The following is a 19579-nucleotide window of genomic DNA, read 5'->3' as shown; positions in this document are numbered from 1 at the left end:
TGTGTATGTGTGGCGATAATCACCCGAGTAATCTTTTCTTCGGGTGTCGGAGGCGTGTTTTCATGCTAAATCTTGCTTCCGTCCGTACAGTAGTACAAAAATAAAATTATATACGCTTGCCAGTTATATAGTCTTGTAAAGAATAAGTATATTTTGTATTCGAAATACTCGAGGCCGGATTGAGTACCTATTTAGTATCGGCCCTTCGAAAAATATTTTTCAACCGGTCCATAATTTGCAATGGTAGCACATATTTTAATATTAATAATGAAAACTTTCAAAAAAAGTATTCGAATTTAAAAATATAAATATTAAAAAAAAACTAACAAAATCAGTAGATATTTGAATATATTTTTGTTAAGTAGAATATAGTGTTTAAAATACAAAAACATTATAAAAATACTTTTATTTAAACACCTACTGTTCAAAACTGGCTCATGCGTAGGTACCTACTTAAAAATGTTTGTTAAGTTCGATAATAATATTCATTAAAACGAAAGGTTTTAAGAGAACTTGATACCCGCATGTGTTGTCTCCGTCAACAATTGCGTAATATAGGACGCAAATTTTACACTTTTAGTGTAAAAATTAAAGTGAATTAGCTTATAAAATTTAAAGGTAAGATTATTATTTAGAGCTCTTGTTAATATTATAATTGTCAAGCAAGTTATGACCTTTTTTGAAACTGCACATTTTAAAATGATCATAACAGAGCTAAACTTGATTTTCTGAGCTTCGAGTTTGCTAAATTTCTAAGACGGGGACAACACAAGTGGGTATTACGTAGTTTTAATGAAAACATAAAATCATATTTATCACTGTTTCGAAATTTTGTGTAATTAATTAGGTGAATAAAAAATGCTGGTTAAGACAACATTCATAAAACAGTTAATTGTTTGAAATTCATGGCCTTTGAAAAAGTTACTTAGGCAATAAAAAAATCAAAAAAGAGAAATATGCCTAAAGAGCATAAGAAACATGCAAAGTAAAATAACACTTCCAGTTTCATCTGAACATAAAGTTGATTTAAGTCTATTTTTGTGTAAGCCACAGTAAAACAATTTATATTATGTATATGCTAAAATGTCCTCTGCATCCCTATAACTGATACCGTACATTGGTCGGATTTCGTATTATTTTTTATATACCTAACAGAAGTACGTATTAGTAGTTAAAAAATAAATATAAATGGACTTATATCTGTGCGTTGTTGCCGGCAGTGTACACTCAGATGCAGATGAAGCAGAACGCGAGGAACGGCAGATCATCGGAGGAGGACGATGACGACGTGGCGTCGCGGTCGCGGCACTCGGCCCGATCGCCGCCGTACTCGCCACCGTTCTCGCCGCGTCTGGGCCGACAGGCGATCATGGCGCGGCCGCAAGTGCCCAGACTGGGCCGCCAAACGTTGCTATACCGGCGGGACGCCAGGAACGCGTTGTACCAGCAGTCGAACGCGACGCTGCTCAGACAACAGCGACAGCAGCAGCAGCAGCAGCAGCAGCAGCAGCAACAACAGCCACTACAAGCCGCCACCGAATCGGCGGCGGTGCGACGTCAGGCCGTGTAGACGACTTTCGCGGGCTGCATCACTTGTGCTTTGAACCGGACGATCGACACAAGAACGAAACTCACACATTCATTATATATGTTATATTATATATTATGATTTAGCGTAGTCGGTATTTTTCGTAGTCTAATAAAAACGATAATGATAATATTATTATTATTATTATTATTGATATAATTGAATGTGTTTTAATATATAATAATTATTTGTTATTATAAATTTGGGACAGTCCTTAGGATTTCCAAGGCCCGTTACGGGAATTGGCCCAATACTACAATCCATTAAATTATACGACCAATTTGGTCTATAAGTCTACGAATAGCTGTTATTATTTATAACTTGGTAAACCTAAATTAAAGTACTAAAATAATAATAACAATAATACAGTGATTATTTAATTTGCCAAATTAATATTTTATGAATCCATAGTTGTAGGTACTGTGGATGAGAACAACAAGAGGAACTTATTAATTATTGGTACCTTATTAACTGAAAGGAACTTTAAAGTTCACTTGTAAGAGTGAAGAGGGAACATCAATAGTTCTGCAAACAATTGACTTAGGTACGTAGGAATACTTTAGGAAATAACTTTCTCTAAACGATATTATTAGTGGGCATAGTGTTTACTTTATAGTACCACAAAAGAGTCCCGTAGTACTACAGATGGCATGTAAATATGTAATCAACAAAAAAAGTTTTTCAGCACCACCTATTGTCTATTGGACGTTATTCAATCTACTCTCTAAACTCTTCCCGGTATCTCTGAAAACGATTCTTGGCATTAAAAAAAAAATCGGTTTAGTAGTTTTTGATTCTTTAAACCAATAAACCACAACCTTACATAGGTATTCACAGTAATATTGTATAATATACAAATTATAAACAGTTCAGCCTAGAATTACTATTCTGAAGTAAGTTAATTTGATATGCCTTTGGAGTTAAGCCCTTAAATTACATAAATGAAAAATAAATACCTTTATTTGTAATTTTTCAAAATATACCTAATTTTTAATTTATAAAATCATACTATTAATAAATATAGCAAAAATAACTTTTAAAACTTGTGTTGAATAAAATTTTTCTTATTATTATAATTATATGTTTATAGTTACAAATTAAAGATAGAAAACCCATAATTTAAAGAAAATAATAAATCAATTTTGTTTTTTTATATCATCTAGGTGTTTGAAAACTGAGATCTCTCAAATTTATACGTATAATTTACTACTTATAGGCTATAGGTGATTACTGATTACTATTAGTTATTATATATTTTAATTTTCAGACTTGTATTATAGTTGTTTATTATTTATTATTCATAATGATATATACTAATAAAGATTGTAAAATTGTAAAATTAAGAATTATGCCATCAAAACTAAAAAATACACTTTAAAATATAAACATTTAATATTTTTCTTCGTAATATTTTGAACTAATAATATATTTCTATCTTACTTGGGAACAAACCTAATATGGTAATATCCCTCAAAAAACATGTAAAAGCAATATCTACCGAACCCTTTACACATTGCCTCTTATATATTATATATTTAGATTATTATATTACCGTATAGACGTATAAAATATTGTCTGGTTGGGGAGTGATCCCTATATTATCGTCTAATGAGGTCTTGTTTACAAAACGGTGTACGTTTATATATATTCCGCCTCGAATCATGTGAGGGCCGAGCCCACCGAGACAATAATAATATATTATTGTAATTTGTAGCACCATAATATATTAATGCGCATACAGAGTGGTCTGTTTCACTGCAGGTTGCATTAACTTTTCGAATAGATATTAAACCAAAAAAAAACATTAGGTATGCTTAATATGGAAAATAAGAAAAAGAACTAGTAAAAAGTAAAACATTTTTGAAAAAGGATCCTCTCCCTCCCTCCGATTATTTTTATAAGTTCTGAGAATATTCAAATTTTACCTCTCAAAAGTGCAAAATATATAAAATTTACTACGAAAAGCCTCGGACCATATTTCTTCTTGAAAAAGTATCTTCATGCACAAAAATAAATAAATAAAAAAAACATATTTATAAAATCAATACATTGTTCGCTCCACTCAGAATCTAAAAATAATCTCCATATACAGTGGTTATTTATGTAGGAGGACAGGGATTATGAAAGGATATCATAGCTCAAATTCTTTAAATTGTCATTTTTTTACCCTCTACCATCGTTTATTTTTTTTTTAAATTACCCACCCCTTAGATTTTGAAAAATTAACTTTTTTCATTATGAGTAGCTTTTACGATGTTTTTTTTTCTACAAATATGTCTAAATATTCTTTTGATAAAAATATTTGGTTTTCTGAAATTTTAAAATTTGGTGTGAAAGGCAATAAATCAAACCGTACTACACTATATATAGTCGCTAAAGATATAATTTCTCAATAGACGAAAATATATTCGGTGAAACACTAAAATGTGCTTTAGGTATCTATTTATAATTTTAATATAACATAGTTAATTAAATACAAATATCAAATAATATCAAATTTATAAATTTGTATATTTCAATGTTAGTTGCACATATTTATTATTTCGTTTTTGTACCAGTACGATTATATGTGTTACTATGTTAGATCATATTATAATTTCATCGCATCTTAGGTCAGTAATTAGTTATTATTGATTGCAAATAAGGAATAAGGAATCATCAGTTATTTCGATCACTTACATAAAATTATATGGTACAATGTTTCCACTAAACGGTATACTACGTCGCACGTCGTATGATAAATATATCGTATTGTACGTCATAATATAATATTATGAATTACTAAAATGACGTCGTGGACTAAATCCGTAGCAATAAATACACACATCACACATAATAACACGATCAATAAAATATAATATGTATATTGTCTGCACATATTTGTATACACTTTATAACTATTAAATATTTAAATGTATGTACGACGCGTCATTTGTCATAAATATAAATAATACAATAATATTATAAAGACGATAGTAAAATTAATGATAATTATACTATATCGGGCATATAATATAGAATAAACAAAATAATCTAAGTTGAGCGCATTCGATATCATTCGAATCGATCGTGACATATATAGGGTGATCGTATTTTGATCTATATTTTTGGACAAGTGGCCACGAGAAAAAATAATATAATTATATATGTATTGTATATGTATAGGTACTTAAAAATATATTAAAATCAGGAGTGCATTGTTATTACTCAATAACATTTAGCCGTATACATTTCTAGATAATACGAGTACGTTAAATACAAAATTATAAATCTTAATGCAAGACATTTTTACACGTATATTATTACCTACCTATTATATTATCTTAGTTTTTTTGTAGATCAAATAATCGTGATCCTCTTCTATTATACACGTTGAACACGTACAAAATAATTTATTATTAGTTTAATAATACATAATACATTAATACATACCTAATATATTATAGTAGATATATCCTCTACCTAGCGAGAGAACACGCCGATTCTGCCTACACACACGCAACACCTTGCCATTAAGGCCGTTGTTCACCATGACATGGTGTCGCTTGGTAATTCGTAGAAGAACTGATTTTTGTCGGGTCACAAGTTTATGTTCTCTCGCAAGTCAAAGTATTGACAGACACGGATCTAGAAACTTGAAATGGAAGGAGGAGGGCTACATTTTTCAAAAAAATACAATTACAATTTTAGTATAGGTACATAATAGATTATATTTTATAGATACAATTTAAGAGGTAACAATAATAATATAATACTAACAATTTTATTGATATTTTAAATGTATGGTTTTTAAGACGTGCAGTGAATTATATATTGTATAAATAATTACATAATACATAATATTTCCAAGGAGGGGCTCAGGGACATTCGCCCTCCCCTCTGAATCCACGCCCGACTACTGGTACTTATTTGTGAAGATTTCGATGTACATATACAATTCATATAAATACAATCACAATACATGCAACTCGTTAAATATTTAATAGAAATATAAAATACGAAATCGTTTGTTATAGTTATAGAAATAATTGAGAAATACTCAAAAGATTTAAAAAAAAAAAAATAAATAATAATAAATGTGCAATCTTATTTCTCTCAATTTTATAGTAAGGCCGTGGTAATCGATATTTGCGTGGTGTATCATATTATTTTATTAGCAAGACTCACTTTTAGAAGCGTTCTGTGAGATGTATATTTATTAACTATGACATTATGTGCTGATCTAAAGATCGTTCCATCTACTTTCTGCCTTTTATTATTTCTGTATTAATGATAGACAAAATATTTTGTTCTGTGATTACAAGACACATTATTTCAACGGGCGATATATACCTATGTTGAACGGGTCTTATAATTAATGTATTCGTGATGTATATAATAATATGAAAAAATAAACATCGAAACGATCGCTATATATATATTGCCCCATGAAACCAAATTGCAGAAGTTGACACTACATATGAACATAGTATATACAAAGCTGGGTAAGTTAAAATGATTTTTTAAACTCAGTTAAGTTATAACTTATAAGCTAACGAAATAATTGATGATTTCACTTGAATTAAGAAACAATAAGTTAAGTTAAGAAGTTAAAATAAAATAAACTTTTTAACACATTTATGCTCAACCTTAAATTTATATATATATATTATATTATATACATGAGAAAAGTTGCAACTTTTTAAATACAATAATTGGCCTTTTTTCACGGTCGAGGAACCGCAGTGTTTAAATGTGTTGTACAAAATAATGACGTAATAATGTTACGGGTTAGGTCCCAAAACTGGTAGACAGTGTATCTATGTTTTACAAGGAAAAGCTTACCCATACGAACAAGGTAATATATATAGTATATACATTATCCAACTAATTTATACACTATGTAGCCGATGTGGATAAAGTATTAAGTCGTTTTAATTCGGTAATTAGATGCTCTGTCAAAAGTAAAGATACCTAGGAACTGTAGTCTGGTACATTGATTATGTTGGCGTGATGGTCAACATTCCAAGCATTTCAAATCGTTAATTTATATAGTCCTATTAATAACAATTAATACTAAATCATACTATTTTTTTTCGTCAGATTATTATTAAATTATTAACAGTTATTTTATCGTATGTTTTATAAAAGTATGTACTTCATCCACTCAGCCGCAGATAATGTACAAATTACATAAGCAATTTACGAAATGAACGTTTTATAAATAATATTTTACTTTATCCAATAGGTATAACTGTATAAGCAATATACGTATAGGTTGTATTTATATATTATACATGGATATAATTGTAATCCCGAAAAAAATACCAAGGAAAAAAAAGAACAATTTTTAAAAGTTTTAAATTAATTAATTGATTATAAAAATTAAAAAATACTTACATTTGTAATTAGTATGTAAGGTGATCACTTACTACGCATACATTTACATGGCCCAAATGCACATAGAAATTGCCTTTATTGAAAACTATTGAAGTATATAAAAAATGTATTTCTTTTTCAAAATATTATTGTTTTTATTTCATAAAACTATGTGAAAAAATATTTAAAAATATATCTTATATATTAATTTTTCATCTTTATATCATAATTATTGTAATATTTTTTTTGACTGTTATATTTAAAATTTTTAAGTTTAGTTAGTCTAGTTAGTGATCACTTTACAAACTATAATTACAAATGAATGAATTTTTTTAATTTTCATAATCAATTAAATTATATAATATAATATATACCTATACACATAATATTTCAAATTTTTAAAAATTGTTCTCTTTTGGTTATTCTTTTTTTTTTGTGTTCCTTTTTTATTTGGTCTTTTTTATCGCTATTACAGTGTATTTGTAATACCAATGTATTTCGTACTTTAACAGAAACATTTAATTAATAATAGCATGATTTGTTTCGTATGACGAATCATTTCAGGATAAATAAATACAATAAACTTATGTCTCATTATTGCATTCTGTATATGGTTTCACGTACATTTTATATACATAGAGTAAGCATAACTCTGGTAAATAGATATATAAATGACATTACTCATAACTATATTATATACACATTCAGGATCGGCGCTAGTGATCCTTACAAAGATTCAATTTTTTTTCGCGCCTATGTATGATTATTGATCATTTTTTAACAATAACAAAAAAAAGTCTCCGAAAAATCGGGCATCCGGTGTGTGGTTACACTTGTTCTTGTTTCAGTTCTAATGCCCATACATCTTGTGGCCATCCGGTCCTGCCTTTGCTCCTCTTGTGGTGGTGTTGGTGTTCTTGGTGTTGGTGGTCGTTGGTAGGATTCAAAGGATTTCGAGGGATCATCATCTATGTGATAAAAAATAAAATATATTTTTAAATGTCATTAAAAAGTATATTTCAATACTATTACAATATACAAGTAGCGGTACCTACACAAAATATATTTCCTTACTATAACCACGTGCTCATTTTTCTTTAATATTAATGACGTTACAAACCCTGATTTATGATGATAAATCAAACCCGAACCGTAAAATTTTGAATTTTCCAACACGAATTTGTTATTTAACTTCTATACAATATATCTGGTTTGAATTTTGATTTCATACATTTAATTTTAAAACCGAAAACTGAGAAGTACGATTCGGTTTGATTCAAACTTCGATCAGTTTCTGGCAATGTATAACATGAGTAGTGAGTACATAACTATATAATCATATTATAATTGATATTAGATACTATTGTTATATGCATTAATAGGTATTTATTATTCAATAATCTGCTGCCGTAGTATGCACAGTGCACACAATATTACAGTATAGTTGTGTAAACTGTATAATATCCTTCGTCGTTATAATAATTATAACAATAATAATAAAAATATCGCCTTCAAAGTGTCACTTGCCCGACGTGTAAATATATACCTAATATATTATATACAATGCCGCCCCAGACGCCAGACGGTTCTATTACGTATTATAATATAATTATGGTATCATAATATAAGTATATTATATAGCGTTTGAACACGGTTATGGTTTATAGTCGATTGCTGCGGTAATGACATGATAAATATAACACTCGCTAATCATAATATTTAGGGTTCCGCGATATTGCAGCCGCGTGCGTATTTTATTATGTTATATGATTTAATCACATTGCTGCTGGGTGGGGTGCAGCGAACGTCGGCTGACTGCATTCAAAACAACAATCGAATTTGGACGTAATGTGACAAGCCCGATAGTAACAGTGCAGGAGTAATAATAATATATAAAATTAAACTATATAAAATAAAAGGAGTCACTCGTACATAAAATTTATAATAATACATAGTTGGCCGCTGTGCGATTTAAATTCGAACGCGTATTTAATATAGGCTATTTCTTTTGAACATTTTTGCAATTTGAACAAATATGCGATATTTTTAAGAAATCGTTGTTGATTTTTAGTTTTTTTTCCCACGACGTATTAAGAGCATCGCGACAAAACACATCGCCCTTAAAGATTAGAACGACGTTTTTATAGTAAAAAGGGTTCAAAAAATCACGTTATAAAAACTCATTGGTACCTATATGTAAATAACCGTAAATCGTTTCTCGATGCACGAATTTTGAGTATTCAAGCTGTAACTGGTACAATGCTACTTGAACATAATATTATGCTACAAACCGATTTTATACGTCCATAATATGTATTAAATATTATTGTGATTAATCTGGTTTCTGATAGTTGTAAATTATGGTGTTCGGTTTATTATTATTACACGAAAAATGATAAATTCAATATTAATTAATATTATACAATTCACAAAACAAAAAATACTATTGCCTACATTTCCCATGCCCACACCTTAAATGCCGCAAAATCATAATATAATAGGTAGGTACAATTTTATACTATATATAATATAAGCTGTTTAATTTTAATTTTTAATCTGTTATTTATTTTAATTTATTTTCCAACCTTATGAGTTATAACTTATAAGCCATATGGAATTCAAAATAAAATCTATTAAAACAATTAATTTAATATAATTTATTATTCTTTTATACAATTGTTTTGATTTATATGTTTTGTACATAATTTATTTATTTAGTATTTAAAAGTTCAGTGTTACTGCTGGGTAACTACTCCCCTCACGTTTTTCACAGCCAAAAGTGGATATTTCCGATCATATGCTCATTGTAACTACCATTACAGATTGTACATTTCAAATAAATGTTTAAAAAAAAACCTTAGTATTTATTAATTGCATGATAGGAACGGTTATATACCTAATATTACATAGGTGCCTGGTCAGTTTAATTATTTTTCTAAATGTTTAGTTACAAAATTAGAACTAATGTCTCTTAAATCGATACAATATAAAAATATGCGATTTCTGTTTTTTTATTTTTCCGCGATTCCCCTTATAATATCGTGATGTACGTACCTGCTGTTGATGCGTCTTATCAGCCTGCGCGTGTAGCGTCTGCAACGACCGCTTTGACGTGTGCGCGGACAGGTCGGCTTTGAAACCGTCCGTGTCCGGGTCATCGCTGTCCAGCACGGTCATCAGGTAACCGATGTAGGACGTGGCCAGCCGGAGCGTTTTGATTTTCGACAGTTTAGTGTCGGACGGCACGTTGGGTATGCAGTCCCTGAGGTCGGAGAACGCGTTGTTGATGCTCTGCGTGCGCCGCCGTTCCTTCTTGTTGGCCGTGTTCCTGCGCTTGACGACACGCACTACCGGCACCGCCGCCGGCATCAGAGTCGTCGGGACAGACTCGGAAGAACCGCACTGTTGGTGCATCAAATGCTGTTGCTGTTGCAGCAGCTGTTGTCGCCGTTGAAATTGCAGTTGCTGTTGCTGCTGTGGCTGAAGCTGCAGTCGTTTATTGTTGTCATCATCGTCGTTTGCTCCTTCTTCGTCGTCATCGTTATCGTCGTCGTCGTCGTCGTCGTCGGCGGCGGCGGATGCGTTGTTGTTGTTCTGTTGTGCTGGACGGTACTGTAAAAGGAAACGGCTCAATATATTATATTATTATGATATTGTTTTTGATATCTGAAACGTTTCATGGTGGGTTGTTGAATAACCAACCTCTATTTCAAGGGGGGGGGGGGTTAAAAACAAATAGGCTAAATTTCAGTTGTTTCATTTACTATTAAATATATCAAATCACTTTTATCTGTATTGTCTGACCATGTCTGAGTTAAATGTAATCTATCTTCCTATGGTTCTCCGTTTTGGTTCAGTTTAAAATTAAAATATAATTAAATAATATTTTGTTCTGATGATTAATTTTAATCATCTTCTTAATGATAGACATAATATGTTTGATCTAAATACAAATGGAGACTGATTCAACGAATGATTAAAATCCGACTTACAAGTTGTAATTTACAACCAATAATTCGTATTGTATGTGCTGTGCTTACATCAAAAATGGTAGGCGCAAAAAAAAGACCCAAAAATAAACACGCCACGAGAAAAAAGTCCATGACGTGACAGTTAGTTATAGCTTTTCGTAAATGATACAATAATTCATATTGAACAATATTCGAGGACTTAAATATATTACACGATACAACTGCTAATTTAATATTATGTCGTCCTTGCAATATTCAAATAATAACTTACTGTTATAAAATCGCTATGTACACTTAATTTGCGCCCGAATTATTGAAAAACCGGGGCTGTTTGGAGTATTCGTATTGGCCCACTTCCAATAATTCGAGAGTTGGAATTAAATTAATCATTAAAAACCGTAATGAGAATTGTAAGCAGTACGTAATAAGAGACAAAAGCTGAACATAAACTGCGTGTCTGAGTGTTTAGTATAAATAGAATACTACATATCATTCTATCTTTATCAAAAAAAAAAATATGTTTGCGCAGTAATAACCGCACGCATTGCAGAAGCTCAAAAATTGTTAATATTAAAAAAAAACTTTTTTTTACAAAAATTAAATTGTGATGTATCCGCAATCCACTCATAACGAGCTCTATATTTTCATTTATTATTGATCAGGGTTTTTGATTTAAAAAATATATAATATCTGCTATTTAAGGTATAGTTAATGAGTTAATCTCCGCGAAATGTTACTCAGAACGCGTGAATCAAGCGCATATGCGGGTGAGTATACTATTACTTTTATGTATTTAGAGTTTAGATAATAATTAGAACTAACCGAAATTTCTGCGTTTTTTCCGAGTCGGTTTGCACCTTTCCGGGATCGGGTACCGCGTGCATATGTATATATGTATAGTATAAAGTGTAGTGTAACATTGCAGCGGTGTAGGATACACTACACGTGTTGGAGTAGGTACCTATATAATATGTAGTCATAAATCCAAACCCATTAAATAAAACCCCAAGTGCTCGACCTAACCCGGAAAGTCAAAGAAAAAAAACGGAGGGTAAATTGAAACGGGTCGTATAATGTACGTATAGACGCATATTATATAGATGCGGGGATGTCGCGATTTATTTTGTTGCACGGCAGTTCCGGTCGCGCGTAAAAAGGGACTGATACACAAAACCTTTATAATATAATAATAATAAGAATAAAAATAATATTTGTTACGGAATAAAACTGAGTTTATGAATAATACCATATTATTATACAATAACTATTAAATATAAATTATAATATAAAATATTTAACATAATTATATAGTTGTAAACTACGACAAATTAATAATAACTAGAGTTAGGATGTTGATGACCTAAAAAACACACAAAAATGCCCTAAAAAAATGCAAAAAAACCCTAAAAAAAGTGCAAAAATTCTCTGAAAACTTTAAAATATTACCTTAAAAATTATCTAAAATACTAATTAAGTAAGTGAAAAAACGTATTTATAAATAATAATTTTTATTAGAGATATGGGTATAATAATGGGTGTAATAGTAATTTAAAATATGAATTATAAATATATTAAGCATTTAAATAATTCAATATATAACACTCAAAGAGTAAATCTTATCGGAACGCGATAAATATAATCACAACAAAAACCCCACAATAATAATATTAAAATTATTTTTTACTAATAGTCCAAATCCAAAGTTAGATTTTAAATAAATTAAATTTGTTTTCAAACTTGGCTGTAACATTTGCCCTAAAATCTATAATTTGTAAAAAATGCTCTTAAAGATGAAAAAATGACTTGAAAATTTTGAAAAATGACGTTAAAAAACAAAAAAAAATGCATTTATAGCTGAAAATGCAAAAAATGCAAAAAAATGCAAAATAAAATTAGAATATTCTGCATCAAGGGAGCATGAAACAAATTTTTAGCTAGGATAGCATTGTACAGAATAAAAGGAAAAAAAATGCAAAAGTCATCAACATCCTAACTCTAATAATAACGCTTTAAATTAGACATTTTTTGTAGGAGAAGATGAAGACAACGGTATTTTTTTATTCTTATTTTTTATGTAGAACAAACCCGTAATTTCCAAAACGAATATCGCTCGACAAGAAATGGGCAATCGTGTTGCCAACAATTATTTTAAACAAAAAGGCTAATGTTGGGCATTGCTTTTATGTTGTATACCTTAAAAAGTTATTTTTAATTGACTCTAATTCATGAATTTGAACTATTGAACTATTGAACCAAATAAGTGAATCATATTCAAGATGAGATCTTACAATGAAAAATAAAATGTTCCAAGGGCATTACAACAAAGGAACTCCTGGCAGTTAAGTAGTTTCTTCAGTTTCTTGTTAAGAAATGTAAGCGGGCAAGACGAGCGGTTCGACTGGTAAGAAAATTGCTACCTGCAAATCAAATTTTATAACAACAAAACATTGTTTATGGTTTTTTTAGCTTGTAATCAAATATAGTAGAAATTGTCTCACAGTGTTTAATTACTGTTTTTAGAAAGAGTTTCGTGACTATAACTCCGTCATTGCACTACACGCATTAATATATTAATAATGTTCGGTCGAAAATCGTTCATCGGACGGCGCCTCGACGGCGAGACGGACCCGGAGAAAACGGTCAGCGACGACAGATGACCAAGTAGGGACCGACGAAAAATGACACCTGATCACCATACAGTATATACAAATTTACAATGTTATTTTGATGGACACTTCAGCCGAACTTGCCATGGTCGAAGAGAAAGTCGGAGGGTCGCACGGGTTAATATTATAATATAGAATCTCGATGGCTGCAGCACAACAAGCCTTCGTATTTCGTGTCGAATAGTGTTTTTACCATTTTAAGTTTTAATATTTGTCCATCACACTATCACAATAATATTATAAATCACTTTAGTTATCGAACTTTATCCGAACATTTCTCAGCCCAATCTAGTGAGGGTCTTCACTCTCGCGGTCCTCGTCGGACACGTTGTTTACGTTATTCATCACCAGCGGGTTTGTCGACCTCGACAATGTCCGATGGACGACTACGACATTTGCCACCAGCTTCCTGTGAGGATTGTACTTCAAGGTAAGATGCACAAAATCCACGATTTAATATAATAGTACTCACAGGTTCTTTGTATGTTGTGTAGGTATAGAATTAAAATAGGTTTTACATGCGATAAGCCTATATATGGCTATATAATAAATTATATACACCCGTTATTTAGAAATTTCAATTTACCCATCTTTTACGTAACCAAAACTCCACAATAATGCACTTTAGGTATCTACTTCAAAGTTCAAATCGACGATTTTTCAATATAGTACCTATTATTACAAATGTATTCATATTTACTAATACCTAACCCACGTGTGTGAAATGTTAACTATAACTAAAGTATATTATTATATTAATACCTAATAATTATAATAGCATAATATGATATTAAGTGTATAATTGTTTGCCAATATGTCATTTGTATACGTATACATACTATTTATAGTATAGGTAACAACAATCCAACAATTTAAAACATATAATTATTTCCATATTATCTGTCTAACTTTTGAATTTAACCAAAGAACTTGGTTTTTTTTTTATTTTGAATAAATTAAACTATATTCAAGACTCAATACGAAACAAGCTAATGTTGATTTGTGGAATTGGCAATTATTAAAAGGATAGGTAGCAGCCCACCCGTACAAATATAATATTAATAGCGGGCGTACCTGTGGAGTGAGCGGCTGTCGATCGAGTTGTGACACGTTAGTCGCGGAGTACGGATCGTCATAAGCGACGGCCACCGCGGCGGCCGTCACTGCGGAATTCATGTCGCAAACATCGGCCGCGTTATTGTTGTCGTACGCCGCCGGCTTTTCGTCGTAGCCCTGCAAGTGGCCGACCTGTTGGTAACCGCCGTCGTAGTAACCGACATTGCCGTACTGCAGCAACGGCTGCTGCTGTTGCTGTTGGTGTTGCTGCAGATGATGACCGTAAAGGCCACCGTAGTCGCAATTGGCCACGGCGGCCGCGGCTGCGGCGGCGGCCTGCAGCGCGGCCACTGACGACGGTCCATAATTGTTGTACGTGATGTCCTCGTACGACGTGGATTCGTCGTCCACGAACGATGACGAAGACGACGCGGTGCTACCGATCGGATGGCCGACGACGCACGTTACCAGCTGCTGCTGTTCCGCGCCCGGCATCCAGTAGGACGGCGCCGATTGTGACAGGTCCTGGACGACGTAACGCCCGTCGCCGGGCACAGCCGACGACGACGGTGTGGCCGCTACACCAAGGGCTGTCATGCATTCTTGCTTCACTGTAAACATCGTTTTGTTTGTCATTGTTATGTACTACTACACAAAAATATATGTTAATGTAAACTCAATTTTTTTTTATAGTAATTTATAACAGATTTATGTATCTATATCAACTTATGTATTTACGTGGTATGTTTTACTTATTCCAGTTTACTATTACAATTGATTTTGTATGGAAGGCAACTTGTATAATATTATAATTATAGCTTCCTGATCCTCAGAGCCAACTAGACTTTATTAACCATTTTAGTTATAAATTGGGAGTATTCGTATATTTTGGAAGTCAACTAGTATATGCACCGGTAATAAACAACCATAATATAAAAATCAGGGATTCACACTGAAATGTAGCTAAAATTGTTTTCATCTCTAGCTAAAATCTCTTCAAACACCCAAAATCCAATTATCCCCAAAACTGGATAATTTTTTATTTTACAAATTTCATGTGAATATTAGGTCGGTTTTTTAATCAGTTGTTTAAAAATAATTATTAGTAAATAGGTATATTAATTATAATATGTAATAACTAACAACACATAATATAAGCACAAATATTCTCTTTCTCTCTTATTGTCACTACAAATTCCCTTCTTATTAACCTAACCAATCCACATTAACCCGATTATTACTAACGGTTATCGGCATGACGGCATCTCAACGTTTTTTTTACATTTTTTGATCCGAAACCCTAGAGTGAAATACCCCTCGCGATAATAATATTCCTACTCTACGGTAGTTATAATCTTTGGATTTTTGAATTGTTCCTTAACACTGCCCAAAGTTTATATCTTACGGTTTGCGAGGAGATTGAAGATGTAATCTTTAAGATTAACAATAAATATCAGGTATTTATTGTTTTATTTCTATGATGGGATAATCAGAATTTTTCAATTGAAAAGCTATTTAACAAATACAAATCAGAAAAAGTATAGTATTAACAGCAGCATAAAAAACGATACCTGCATGTACTTTTTTATTTTTAATTAATTTTAAAACATATGCATTACATATTATATTTAAACTATCCGTATTTTTAAGTTAACTGCGCTCTTGTTATTTTTTCGAGGTGTCACAACAGATATAGGTATTATCAACAAATGTATAATGTAGGTACCTAACTATATACTATATTACAAAATAATTTAACGTTATTCAGTTATTATTTCCAATAATCAAATAATTATCCAATTATAGTCGTATATTGTTACGAATTCAACTATGCTTTTACAGTATTTTTCGATTATATATATTAACGTAAAAAAATATTTTTCTAACAAATGTTCTCAAAAAAATATTATGTACACATCGTGTCTTATATAATAACTGTATATAATATGTGTACACCCGCTACATTACACCGCCGCTCCATGGCCGAGTCGAATATTATAGAGTCCAATATAGTGGTGAATATGTGTTTACAATTTTTATACATATATAGGATATATAGGTACGTCTTACGTGTATTTATTGGTTTCACATATAAACTGTACGTTTTTAAATGTATCTATTGATTTTGTATAGAATGTGACGTTAAAATCTTTGAACGACGCCATAGTTAATTATCAAAACATCAGTTAATACAATACAACGATATAATATTAGGCGTAACGTATATACTAACTTTACAAATGACGGTAACAGTTCGCAGTATTACCAGGTAGCCGGGGACTACTCTCCATAGAGATCCCTACTTTATGTTCGACGGAACACAAACATGATGTAGGAATACCTTATATTATATTCCTATAAATTCCTATAATAAATATAGGTACCTATTTGTTTTAGATTTTGATATCTACGCCAAAATTGAAATTTGTAAAATAGAATGATATTAAATATTAATTAAATCGTATTACAAAAATGTATTCAAGAATCAAGAATGAATTACAACTGTATTTTATACTATTAAAAAACTTTGCAAAAATGTACGTACATAGGTACCATACGTGCTATACAAATAGCACTTGTTGTTTCTTGTTAAATCACATTCACATATTATGATTGTGCACAATGTCGTGTTCAATAAAAAAAAAAATTTGATTGCTTACCTGAATAATTCGGTTGATAATGTCGAGAAGAATAGTTGATTATATCACTCGCCATTTATGCGGACGGGAAGATGAACACGGTTTTTTTATACGAAGACACGGGTTATAGACAAACGGAAAACTATTCTACCACTTGACAATGACGATAACACCAAAGTCCCGAAATAAAAAAAACAGAAAAATAAGCTGATTTTGGGTAACTATAATTCGGGGTTTAGGGGTGCGATCGTGATGTACAACACTCGTTGTATAGTCGTGCCCGAATGTTTCTGCAACTGCAACGAATAATACCACTGATCCCTGGCCAAACGCGGGACACTTGTTTCGGCTTGTACAAGTCCCGCCCATACGTTTCCAAGGGGCGTTCGTTGATATCTTTGTTATATATGTATACATGATGCCTCGCTCGTACAGACGCTCGTTTATACGTACATTATAGTATACGAGTCGACCATATATTATGGTCGACCTATACGTCGTATGTCAAAATAATGAAAAATATTAGACAGGGATGAGTAATTAGTAATTTTATGACCGCCTCTAATGCATGTAGTCACGTACAGATATTATATAGAATATAATGTATAAATAATAGCTGTTGTATATACTGTAACTGCAGTGCACTGAATATTCTAATGTAAGTTCTTTTGCTTCTTTTTTGGGTCATCGGCGATCAATTATTACCACGTGTACATATTTTATACAATTTGTGGGTGCTTTGTGTATGCTCGAATATATAATATATAATATACAGAGTGAATCACTTTGCATGTTCATTGACATTTTTCCTATAATTATATATACCTATGCAATAATTCAAATGATGACGTTTGAAATTTTAACTTAAGCAACATATTTTCAATTATTTAAATATAATATATGCTACTTGTGGAGTGTTCTGTGTTATGCAAACTAATAGGTCATTACAATATATGCGTATCGCCGACTAGGTAGTGTACTAGTGTCTATGTCCTATGATTATTTGAAAATTATACAAATGTTAGTATTAATCTATTATTAAATACTAACATTCTATTATTTGCAAAAAAATGTCTTAAAATAATTAGTATTAGACGTCTTTATATTACATAGTATATTTTATGTAAAACCGTTATGCATAATTAAGATTATTATTCTTAATACCTCAAGTTCAATTACACAAAAAAATAAGAATTTTGATTAATATGCATCATAGTTTTTAAAAAAAAACATCTACTTATAAATGTACAAGTAAAAATTTTAGCTTCTCATTAAAAAAAAAAAAAGAAAATTGTATTTCCGAAAGGAAACTGTTTCTTAAATGGTACACAAATTTAAGTTCTTGAAAAAATTAGTTCTTTACTTTTTACTCTTTAAGTATAAGTATATCTACTTAAAAATTTCATGAATTATAGAATTAGAATAAATGTATTATTCAAAGACGAAAGGGGTTGCTAAGCTAGATTATTGAATCGCCCTGTATATTACTTATATTATATACAGTGTTATTATGTAATACGATTAAACGATGACCTATACCTATATATAGGCTCTGCGTTACTGTTATGTATATAAATACAACTTAACTGAGCGGCCGGAAACCTGCACTTGATTGACGTAATCTCTATGTATTATTCTACTGAATAATAAACAAATACACGTCGTATACCTATGCACATAATTCACATTTTTATACTACTTACGTATTGTAAAATAAATTAGTTTGCTGCTGTAAAAAATGAATCACTGAGATAAGTCTATAATAAAATAAACTAATAACTGATAATTGGTATACTTTAATATATTTAGTATAGGTACTAGGTACACATGTCCTTAGAAGAGCTGCAATATTCTGTACATAATGCTTATATGTAATTCATAATTATAAAACTTAAATATTTATAGACGTTTATAGTACGAAATATTATCTCTAATTATAGAACGATAATTTTAAACTTTAGATAATACAATAAAGTACCTAATTTACAGCACATAATATATATATGTGTGTGTGTATCAAAAAAGACATTGACCTTTATTGCACCAAGCCACAGATATTATATATTTGAGTTATGAATTTATGATGGGGTCCTAAGCGATCTAAACCGTTCTTATGTAAAAAACTTTTTAATCATCAGATATCAGCAAAATATATTGTTGCACATAATCTATTCCGTAAAAAATCCCAACAATCAAATAATTATTCAAATAAAAATGAAATAGAATTATACTAGCAAATAATTATTACAGCAGCAGTAATATCGCTGTGTAGATGTACAACAATACAAATGTATAGTAATA

General features: G+C 30.9%; 2 protein-coding genes across 2 annotated transcripts; one reads left to right on the top strand and one right to left on the bottom strand.

Annotated features, from left to right (window-relative positions):
- Positions 1 to 653: 653 nt before the first annotated feature.
- Positions 654 to 1747, top strand: LOC111039631 (putative uncharacterized protein DDB_G0274435). Its single transcript, XM_022323221.1, has one exon. The coding sequence runs from the start codon at positions 1232 to 1234 to the stop codon at positions 1568 to 1570; it is 339 nt and encodes a 112-aa protein (XP_022178913.1). The 5' UTR covers positions 654 to 1231; the 3' UTR covers positions 1571 to 1747.
- Positions 1748 to 7530: 5783 nt separating this feature from the next.
- LOC111039630 (developmental gene 1062 protein-like) lies at positions 7531 to 17579 on the bottom strand. Its single transcript, XM_022323220.1, has 4 exons — positions 17300 to 17579; positions 14658 to 15250; positions 10001 to 10558; positions 7531 to 7914 (listed from the first exon to the last, which is right to left on the bottom strand). The coding sequence occupies exons 1-4, from the start codon at positions 17352 to 17354 to the stop codon at positions 7774 to 7776; spliced, it is 1347 nt and encodes a 448-aa protein (XP_022178912.1). The 5' UTR covers positions 17355 to 17579; the 3' UTR covers positions 7531 to 7773.
- Between the last annotated feature and the right edge of the window lie 2000 nt (positions 17580 to 19579).

Source organism: Myzus persicae, unplaced genomic scaffold (genome assembly GCF_001856785.1).
Source record: "Myzus persicae strain clone G006 unplaced genomic scaffold, MPER_G0061.0, whole genome shotgun sequence".
In the NCBI taxonomy this organism is placed as follows: Eukaryota; Metazoa; Arthropoda; class Insecta; order Hemiptera; family Aphididae; genus Myzus; species Myzus persicae.
The sequence above is the reverse complement of the archived record's forward strand: the minus strand, read 5'-3'. Positions and strand labels throughout refer to the sequence as shown.

Coding starts and splice junctions, on each gene's coding strand:
- LOC111039631 (XM_022323221.1), top strand. CDS start 1,232: ATGCAGATGAAGCAGAACGCGAGGAACGGCAGATCATCGGAGGAGGAC.
- LOC111039630 (XM_022323220.1), bottom strand. CDS start 17,354: ATGGCGAGTGATATAATCAACTATTCTTCTCGACATTATCAACCGAAT. Junction 15,251..17,299: donor TTATCAACCGAATTATTCAG/GTAAGCAATCAA, acceptor CGATGTTTACAG/TGAAGCAAGAATGCATGACA. Junction 7,915..10,000: donor ATAAGACGCATCAACAGCAG/GTACGTACATCA, acceptor TTTATCACATAG/ATGATGATCCCTCGAAATCC.